Source organism: Prionailurus viverrinus, chromosome A1 (genome assembly GCF_022837055.1).
Source record: "Prionailurus viverrinus isolate Anna chromosome A1, UM_Priviv_1.0, whole genome shotgun sequence".
Lineage (NCBI taxonomy): Eukaryota > Metazoa > Chordata > Mammalia > Carnivora > Felidae > Prionailurus > Prionailurus viverrinus.
In genome coordinates, this window is record NC_062561.1 from 82,588,957 (window position 1) to 82,599,742 (window position 10,786).

At 45.8% G+C, this 10,786-nt stretch overlaps 1 protein-coding gene across 1 annotated transcript in view; it reads left to right on the forward strand.

The window, feature by feature from the left end:
- Positions 1 to 2,256, forward strand: part of CUL4A (cullin 4A) — a 46,820-nt gene extending 44,564 nt beyond the window's left edge. The window contains exon 20 of the mRNA XM_047851479.1: positions 654 to 2,256. Within this exon, the coding sequence (XP_047707435.1) occupies positions 654 to 749 (96 nt within the window). The 3' untranslated portion in view covers positions 750 to 2,256. The remainder of the gene's footprint in view (positions 1 to 653) is intronic.
- The last annotated feature ends 8,530 nt before the right edge of the window (positions 2,257 to 10,786 follow it).

Here is a 10,786-nt window from a genome sequence, read left to right on the forward strand (position 1 = left end):
CTGTAGCAGCCGGCTCTGCCCTGGCAGGACCTCGCGTGGGTCTCACTGCATTTCATGAATGTTCCATCCGTCACTTGATAGAAAGCTAGGCCTTTTGATGGAATGTGCCCTTGAAGTGAGAAGCTTGCTCATAAATGTCAACATAAGTGTGCTTTCTACCACGGCGGAGCGAGAGACGTCCTCGCGGGGCTCACTTGTTATGGCGTCAGTCATCTGTGGACCTGTGGTTACACGACATCAGCAGCACATGCAGGAAATACAGGAATTGGGGACAGATGTCCTTGCAAAGGATGAAGCTGCCCTGAGACATTACCAGATTCCCCTTTCAGACCAATGAAAATGTGCCACCCAGTAGATGTGCCCTGTTTATGCGTTCGTTCGTGCTGGTAAAGAAGGGTTTTCATCTCCTCCCTCTCACCCTGCTCAGACAGTAAATTCACACGAGAGCGCTTGAATCAAGAGGCCATGTTAGCATTGTCTCTGAAGGAGGGACTTGGATTGTCTTCGTTTTATAATTTGGTTATAATTATAAATAGTTTACCTGTAGATACGTATATTTTATATAATTATAATTACTTGCTTTGCGCGTATGTTTCCCCATGTTTGTAAATTTACCGCCACTATAATTGAGGGGTTTCGTTTCTCTTTTTTAGCCTGGAGATTTGAAAAAGAGAATTGAATCTCTTATAGACAGAGACTATATGGAGAGAGACAAAGACAATCCGAATCAGTACCACTACGTGGCCTGATGTGTCGGCCAGCCGTGTTCTCTCAGCGAGACCCTAGAATGTATCTTCAGAGCGGTGAAGCATTTCTGTGCCGTTCCCAGGACTTCTGAGATTGAGCCAGCGTGGAGACTTTTGGATTAGAAGGAAAGGATGATTCTCAGATCACCCTTCACAAAGCTTAGGGGTTTGCCAGCGGCACGTGTGTCTTTCCTCCAGTTCTTCCTCTTATTCTTTTCGGTGTTTAAACTGTCGCAGCTGCTCGGGCAGAATGACTTTGAGATTGGACGAGAAGATATTGGGTAAAAGAGGTTCCTTTGTAAGGTGTTGCTTTTGTAGCAGAAAGCTGACAGCTTGGTGTGGGGTGTGTGTGTGCGTGTGATCACAGATGCACAGTTAGACCCTCCGTGCTGTGTCCGTGGGCTGCAGAGTGGGCTGATGTGCTCCTGAAGGCGGGGGCTCCTGGTGGATGGGCATGTAGGTTGGAAACCAGAGCCCTTCGTTGGCAAGCATTAGGAAGAAACAGTCAGTGTCAAGAACTGACTCCTCAGTTCTGCAACGTCGATACCGACATGTCCGTTTCCTTTATCTTCCATGTTTTTACACTCTGATGATGGACTTCCCAGAGCGAGGTTTCTCGGCGAGACCCCTCCTTGCCGAGACAGCACTGGGGGCATGCTCACTGCGGTGAACTCACGAGCGTCTGAGTTGCTTGTGAATTTTCTGTTTAGGGGTCCAGGGGGCAGTGTGATTGCACCCACTCTTCTAAGATTGTGTCTCGCAGCCCCTGCTCTTCGCACCGAGGTGACCGCTGTCTGGTTTCCTGACTGCAGTATTTGTACGATGGCGTACAGTCGCTCTAACAGAGTTTGGTTTGCTTTACAGCCTTACGCAGGGAAGCTTGTTGTCCACGCTGTGACCACTGTAAGGTGTGGCGGGAGACACTCGAGTCCTGATGTTGGGAAGGTGGTTTTGTCAAAAGATTAAAGGATTTTGTTGGCACCTGGTTTCATGTTGTGTGTGTACAGGTGAGGTTGTGTGGGGGCCGACGGTGTCAGTACCGTGAACTGTAACAAAGATCCTTTTCTGGTAACATTTCAGAGTACTTTATATTTTACATAATAGCATGTTTCACTTTGATTAAAAGCTACCAAAGGAATTTTGATCATGGTATAAGTGTTTAAAGCAATATTTTCTGGGATATACCAAGTTTATATAATTTGATTTTGTGCTAAATTATTAAAAACTTCTCCCTTTTTGAAACATGCGTGTTTAAAATATGACATCTTATGGGTTTCCATGTGAAAATCTCGCCCTTCAAGTATCCTCATTATTTCTATATTTGTAAATTTTCATTTGTGAGTTCTATGATTTGTGGTCTATAAAGACCAAATAGATTTCTACTTCTTAAATTTTATGTTCATTATTTCTAGAGATTGTTAATATTGTAATTTAATGTAGACTTACTCTGAATAAAATTAGTTTAATTGGCCTTAAAATTACATTAATAAAACTTGTGCTGTGTGAACTACACATTCCTCCTAACTCTTTAGCGACTTAAACTTTGTGACCAGTACAGCGAACAGAGGAACCCAGCAGCAGGCCAGGCACGGTCACAGTCATCTCCCGGGAGATGGGCCATCGCGCCCTCCTCCACCGCAGACTGCACCCGGTGGGGCCGGCAGGCCGAGCAGACCAAGCAGATCACGCTCTCACAAATCAGGTGGCGTCTGTGTTGTTGCAGTGAGAGGCCAGCGTGGCGGAGCAAATGGGACAGGGGAGACGAGGGCAGGGAAGGACACTTAGACGAGAGAGAAGCCATGAAATGGGAAAGGAGGTGAGAGGATTTATGGATAAATGATTGCGTGCCCAGGAAATCTAAGAGAAACAACTAAAAAGCTGTGACCACAAAAAGAACAAAGCTTTTAACAGAACACAAAATTAGCAGGAATGTCATGATATAACAGAAGGTCACGTTTTCAGCAACAACAAAAAGTGACAACATGCCTCATAGCAAACAGAATATCCACATGAAAAGCATTTTCACGTAACTGAGGAGCACAGAGAAAACCTGAGTGAGGAAGAGGAGTGGCTGTTCTCACATTTATCTGTGCAGCATCTGAACGTGCCACACTCCCCTCTACTTCAGAACACAAACGGGCGCCTGGGGGGCTCAGTCGGTTGAGCATCTCCGACTTCGGTTCGGGTCATGATCTCGCAGTCCGTGAGTTCGAGCCCTGCATCAGGCTCTGTGCCGACAGTTCGGGGCCTGGAGCCTGCTTCTGATTCTGTGTCTCTGTCTCTCTCTGCCCCTCCCCCACTCATGCTCTGTCTCTGTCTCAGAAATAAATAAACATTAAAAAAAACACAAACAGGGTGATTCTAAAGCTAAAATTGAGGGGCATCTGGGTGGTTCAGTGGGTTAAGCATTGGACTTCGGCTCGGGTCATGATCTCATGGTTTGTGGGTTCGAGGCCCACGTTGGGCTCTGTGCTAACAGCTCGGAGCCTGGAGCCTGTTTGGATTCTCTCTCTCTCTGCCCCTCCCCAGCTCTTGCTCTGTCTCTCTCTCAAAATAAATAAACATTAAAAAATGGGTTTTTTTTAATTTTTTTTTTTTAGTGTTTCTTTTCGAGAGAGAAAGAGTTTATGTGGGGGGAGGGTGGACGTGCTCTGGGTGAGCTTCACCACGATGTGGCAGCAGAGATGTGTGTGGGCAGCACATGCCCACTGCCATTTCCAGAAAGGACAAAAGCCACAGCTGGAGGCAGGGTGGTCTCCGAGGGAACATTTTGAGAAAGTCGGTTCAGCAGCTTTGCAGGTGTCTGGGCATCATCCTGGGGAGGCCGGCCCCCTGAGCCAGGTGGGGGTGCCCCCAGGGTGGGCAGGAGAGGGCTCAAGCCTGGGGTCGGCTCCAGAAGGGTGAAAAGTGTGAGTGTCTGGAGGCGGCTGGGCAAAGAGGGAGATGGGAGAGCCAGGACAGGGACCTGGAGAGAAGGTCCACCCCCTTGGCGTGTGCTCCAGAGAAGCTGGGATGCAAGGAGCAGGGCAGCTGGCCTGCAGGTGGCAGGGAGTGGGAGGGGGGCCCATGGTGAGGGGACCCAGGTGACAAGACGTCCAGCGGGTGCGGGGCTGCAGGAAAGCAGGGCCTGGGGCAGCGTTGAGGACAGAGGAGGTGCAGGAAGAGCCTCCAGGACAGGGAGGCCAAGTACAGGTGCCTCCCAGCATCACCTGCAAGGAAGAGGAGCGAAGGGAGGAACCAAGAGGCCTGACAGGGGAAGAGCAGTGACTGGTGCTAGGGTCCAGGGGGCTTGGCTTGCCAGGAGGTGAGCAGAAGGGGGTGGTCCAGGCGTCCCGGAGGTGGCCCCGGAGCCTCAGTTATGATGTGGGGTGACAGTTGCAGTGAACTAACTTAGAGCACATTTCTGACTTTGAGACACCTATACTGTCGACCCGACAGAGTCCACTGCCTGGTGATTATGCTGCTCACTGCGTTGGCCTTGATAGAATTCCCAAGTGGCTTGTGTGTCAGTGGGGGTGTGAGTGGGTCAGCGTGAGGGGGAGTGAGTGTGAGCTCAAGTGGGTGTGTGAGAGTGAGCTTGAGCAAGTTGCAGGGAAGCAAGCGTGAACTCAAGCGAGTGTGCGGAAGAGCAAGTGTGAACTCAAGCAGGTGTGCAAGAGGGTGAGCTCCAGTGAGTGTGTGGGAGAGCAAGTGTGAGTTCAAGTGAGTGTGCGGGAGAGCAAGCATGAGCTCAACCGGGCATGCAGGTGTGCAGGGGAGCGGGTGTGCATGGGAGCAAGTGTGAGCTTGAGTGAGTGTACAGGGGAGCAAGTGTGAGTTCAAGCGAGTGTGCAGGGTAGTGGGTGTACAGGAGAACAAGTGTGTGGGAGTTCAAGTGGGCATGCGGGGGAGCGAGTGTGCCAAGGAACCAAGGAGGAAAGTTTGAGAAAAGAAATGGCCAGTCTTTGTGTTAGTAACCAGGGGCCATTGCAGGTGGTGCAGGGCGGTTGCGGGGCCGGGGGGGGGGGGGGGGGATGAAGGCAGGGGCAAGGCAGGGGCGAGCAAGGTTTCATCTGGATGAGGAAACGAGCAGAGGAAAGGGCTCAAGAGGGGAGAGAGGGGTCAAGCCTAGGGGCACATGCATGTGTGTGTATGTGTATTTGTATGTTTGTGTGCATGTTTGTGTGTGTATACACGTTTGTATATATGTATGTGTTTGTATATTTGTGTGTGTGCATTTGTGTTTGTGTGTATACACACGTGTGTTTATGTATGTGTATTTGTGTGTGCATGGGTGTGTTCTTGCTAGAACAGGCCATAATGCAAAAGTAGGTACAGGTGGGAATAAAGGCAAAGCAACAAGCTGCAAAGCTGGGGAGACTTTTAAGGGTTTCTGTTACCAGTCATGCAGGAATCAAGGTCAGTTCCTTAGAAAGCAGAGATGTTGCATTTGACAGTGGACGTGGTGTGCTGGGTCTGCTTCTCAGTGATGGAATGTTCTCAAGGCACCAGAGTCAATGGAGAGATACAGTTAAAGGCTAAAGGGTTTTTTTAAATTTTTTTTTTACATTCATTTATTTTTGAGAGACAGAGAGAGACAGAGTGTGAGCAGGGGAGGGGCAGAGAGAGAGGGAGACAGAGAGTCTGAAGCAGGCTCCAGACTCTGAGCTGTCAGCGCAGGGCCTGACACGGGGTTCGAACCCACGAACTGTGAGATCATGACCTGAGCTGAAGTCAGACACGTAACCGACTGAGCCACCCAGGTGCCCTGGCTGCAGTTCTGAAGTCAGATGCGCCAGGGGCTAAAGCCTGGCTCTGTCACGATCTGGGTGCCCCTACGAAAATTACTTAAATTCTCTAAACTTGGTTTTCTTATATTTTATAAGGAGTTAAGGTGCTTATTATTAGCTCATGGGGTGGTTGTGAGTTGAAGCATACAAACGTATTCCTAACTTGTACCCCTCCCACAAAAGGGCACGTCGGTGCACATCACAGATTTGTAGTGCAGTTCTCAGTTAGGAGAGACCTCCAGCATAAATCTGAAATCTGCCTACAGGAGGGCAGGAAAGTAAGGGGAGGGAATAAAGAGCAGAAATAAGAAAGACGAGACAGACACCCCCAGATAGAGAATTGAGACCAAGGTCCACATCATCCACTAGACACACACTTTAAATAGAAAAACATGAAAAACAATCAGGAAAGCACTCCTCAGTGGTCACACGAACACCAAGTAGACCTTGAGACAAGGAGTATTCCCAGAGAGGAAGAGGCTGTTTCATAGAGAAAGGAGGCACGCATCAGATTTAACCCTGAATGTACTGGGCTCTTGTGACGGCATCAGAACGCATGGAGCAGAACCTGACGGAGCTGGAAAGAGCAAGCAGAGACACAGACAAATCCGTGAGTTCAGTCAGAGGCTTCAGAATTCTCTCGTACCTGACGAACAGGAAAAACACAGACCCACCTTATGGATAATTACACGATACTACACCCGACAGCAGCACATTCTTTCCAGTGCTTGGGGACATGCGTCAAGGTAGGCATACAGGGGGACATCAAACAAGTCTCATGCTTAAAAGGCCTGAAATTCTACAGAATATGTCTTCTGACCACAATGGAATTAAATTAGAAATCTTAAGAAATAATACTAAATAAAAATTCAAAATCTAACAGGAAGAGCACTGTTAATAACTAAATGCTTGGAAATTAAGCAACACACTCTTTCTTTGAAGATATTAAGTAATCTCTGGACCTAACATGGGGCCCAAACTTAACAACCCTGTGGGGAAAACAAAACAACTTACAACACTGAGATCAAGAGTCACACATTCCTCCGACTGAGCCAGCCCCAGCTGGCTTCTAAATAAATACGCCAGTAATTCTAAAACAGATAAAGTAAGTAAATGATACACTTTTAAATAAATAACCCATGAGTCAAAACCCACAAGGAAAATTAGAAGATATCTTGAATGAATAGGAAAACACAACATATAAAAGTGTACAAAATACTGCTAAAGAGATGCCTACGGGGAAATTGACGGCTTCAAATGCTTCCATTAGAAAGAGAAGAGGTTTAAATACAGTGATGTAAGCATCTACCTTCAAAAGCCAGAAACAGAAGAGCAACTTAAAACCAAAGTAAATAGATGGAAGGAAATAGTACAAGTAGACATCAAATAAATGGAAAATGGACAGAGGAATCAATAAAATCCAAAGCGGTTTGTTCATTTGAGAAGGCCAACAGAATGGAAGAGCCTTTAGCTGGACCAGTTAAAGACAGAGGTTAACAAACGTTATTATCAACACCAGCAAGGGCATGGTGACAGATCCTAGGGAGAACGTCTCAGGTCGGTTTATGCCAGTGAATTCTACAACTTAGATGGCACAGCCAAATGCCATGAAATTCACAAATTATCCAAGTGGACACAGGAAGAAACAGAATAATGGAATTTATAGTTTAAAATCTTTCCACAAAGAAAACCCCAGGAACAGAGAGTCTACTGGTGAATTCTATTAAACCTTCAAGGAAGAAGTAACACCAATCTTCCACAGCCTTTCAAAAACCAGGAGAGAATACCTCACACCTATTTTTGAGTCCAGCATTACCCCAATACAAAAACCAGACAAGAAACTTACAGACCAAATATTAGCAATTTGAGTCCAGCAATATATAAAATCAATACACCAAAACCTAGTGTAATTTTCCTCAGAAGTAGAAGGTTGATTGAACATTTGAAAATCTAAGAAGAAATAAAAACATAATCATCTCAATAGAAGAAGCATTTGATGAAGTTTAACACTGTTGATTTAAAAAACAACACCTAGCAAACTAGGAATAGAAACGAACTTCCTCACATTTACTAGAGATTTAAGTTAACATTACGCTACATGGCAACAGACTGCAAGCTTTGGCCTGGAGGCTGGGACGCGGCTGGGGTGGAGGTCTTAGCCACTGCACCAAGACAGGAAAAAGAAAGAAAACTCATAGACATGGGAGGGAGTTAGTAGTCTTTATTCACACGACATGATCATGGGGGTAGAACAAATCAAATCTACAAAACTGCTACCAGAGCTAATGAGCCAATTTAGCAAAGTCACAAGAGGTCGCTAAACAAAGGTCAACCGTATTTCTTTCCACATTCTAGCAACAACCAGACAATGAAATTTAAAAGTACAGCCCCATTCACAGTAGCACCCAGAAATGTGTGGGATACAGAGAGAGAGATTACAGACTATGCACAAAGACATGTCCCCTGAAAATGAAAATAATTTAAAGGAGAGTAAAACAAACGAAGAGCCGCATCCGGTTGTTAACGCGTCCACTTTCTCCAAGGTGATAAGTACATTCGATGCCCGCCAAAATCCTTTGTAGAAAATGGCAAACTCCTTTTAGAATGCCTACGAAATTCAAAGAGTCAATGCAACTTGTAAAAGAACAGCTGGAGAGCTTACTCTCCCGAACTCTGCCAGATCTTTTGTGAAGCTAGAGACGGAGGCACCGTGGCGTCCATGCAGATGAACCGAACGCATCAGGAAATGCCACGGCATGCCCACCTGTATGCAACCACGTCACTTTCAGCAAAGATGCCAATGTAACTTAATGGCTCAGAAAAGTCTTTTTATCAGATAGCTGTCATATATGGGGTGGGTGGGGGGGAGGAATGAACACCGATTTTTATCTCACACCTTGATCGTAGGCCCAATTGTAGAAGTTAAAACCATGAAACATCTAGAAGAAAACACAGGAGAAAATCATTAAGATGCTGGGAAATACAGAGATTTCTTAGAACACAAAAAACATGAAGCCTGAAGGAAATACTGACCATTTAGATTTTAATTAAATTTAAAGCTTACTTTTTGAAAGATACTATTAAGAAATATAATAGCAAGCCACATAATGGGAGAAAATATTTACAACACGTCGAAGTATTTCTATCCAGACTATATTAAAAAACAAACAAACACTTAGAACTCAAAAGCAATAAATCATTTTAACAAATTAGGACAAAGTTTGAACAGACACTAACAAAAGAAGATGGGTGAGTGGTTATGAGGCACATGGAAGGAACTTTTCATGGCAATAGTCCCCAGGAAAATGCAAACTAGTCACAATTAGTGACAATGATGCAGCTATCCTGATTGCTTTTAATTGGGAAGGCTGGTAATATCAAGCGTTGATAAGGATGTTACTGTTGATGTGAATATAGAATAGTGCCACTGCTTTGGAAAAGTATTCAACTGTTTCTTTTTAAACACAGACTCCCTTATGACCCAGCTTTTCCATTCTGAGGGATTTACCCAGGAGAAAGGAAAGTATCATCTGCCCAATGACACGGTTTTGAACAGTCATCACACTTTATTCGTAACAACACTGTCTTTCAGCAGGTGAACGGGTAAACAGGTGTCGTGCAGGGGAATCCACCCCATCCCCTCTGAGCAGGTCATGGGGTAACATGTGTTGAAGTATCTTTGTGTTGCTTTCAGTTCCCGTTCTGTCTCCCACCATTAGTAAAAGGCTCTGGTTAGCCACATCTCATTTCTCAAACTAGCACAGGCCCTAGTTAGCACCACCCCAGACCCCAGCGTCCACAGACAGCAACAGGTGAGTATGTCACTGGGAACATGAGCATACCTGAACTTTCACAATTACTCCTGCTCCAAATGACTTGGAACTGTTTTGAGTTAATCTGCTTTCCAAGGAAGTAAACGTTTTGGTTCTTTTTTATGAGAGTTCCTTTTTCATAGCTCTCTAAAAGGAAGACTGCCTTTGTTTAAGTACTTCAAGGAATCTGTGGAAAGGAAGTTGTCAGAGATGTACACAAGACACGTATAGATGTTCTCAATGGCATGATTTATTTTGAGAGAGAAAATGAACAGGTGGGGAGGGGCAGAGAGAGAGGGAAAGAGAGAGTCCCAAGCAGGCTCTGTGCTGTCAGCACGGAGCCCGATTCGGGGCTCGAACTCATGAACCGTGAGATCATGACCTGAGCCAAAATCAAGAGTCGGACACTTAATTGACTGAGCCACCTAATGCACCTCAATGGCATTATTTTTCTAAATAACTTATTTTATTTTAGAGAGCACATGCACACGTGCGACCGGGGAAGAGGGGCAAAGGACGAGAATCTTGATCTCAGCACCCTGGGATCATGACCTGAGCTGAAATCAAGAGTTGGACACTCAGCCAACTGAGCCACCCAGGCACTACTCATGGCATTATTTTAAACACCAAAAAAGTAAAGGCAGTCTAAGTGCCTTAAAGGAGAGGACTGATTTTCACAAGTGCTGGGTGAGAGGGGGTCTCGATTCTTTCTCCACGCAATAGCACACATTTCACTTGAAAGCTTATGGTTTTCTATTTTTCTGACATGTTATTCATTCACTTATTCTGTAAACTTACAGTCTTACACTTTTCAGCCACGATTTACTTGGCTTTCGTATAATTAACAAACCAAAAGTAAAAGTTCTTGCTATAAACGGGCAAGAGAAGTGGGAAAGAGAAGTGAAAAATCTTGTCCCCAGGTAGTAAAGCACAGGAGGTGGCACAGACCCAGCTCTCACTGTGAGCGGCCCCGCAGAGAGCGCCTCCTCCTTGCAGGCCCAGTGCTGGGAAACCTTACTATTCTGCAAGTGACTGCCAGCCAGTTCGTGGGCAAAGAAAAAAATGATGGAGAACTTGAGTGAAACAGAAATACAAGCAAATGCTCCAGCTGATGTGACCAGGCAATAGAAAATGTTATGCCCTTTAACGGTCGCTGGCGGGGTATAAACTGCCAATATGTACTACACACCATTGCTTTTTACCTAGTAAATTTGTTGTGTTTATTTCAGTGACTATCCATCTCATGTGTCTTTTTTTAAAATGTTTATTTATTTTTGAGAGACAGAGACAGCGTGAGCAGGGGAGGGGCAGAGGGAGAGAGGGAGACACAGAATCGGAAGCAGGCTCCAGGCTTCGAGCTGTCAGCACAGAGCCCAACGCGGGGTTTGAACTCGCAGACTGTGAGGTCACGACCTGAGCGGAAGGCAGACTCTTAGCCAGCTGAGCCACCCAGACACCC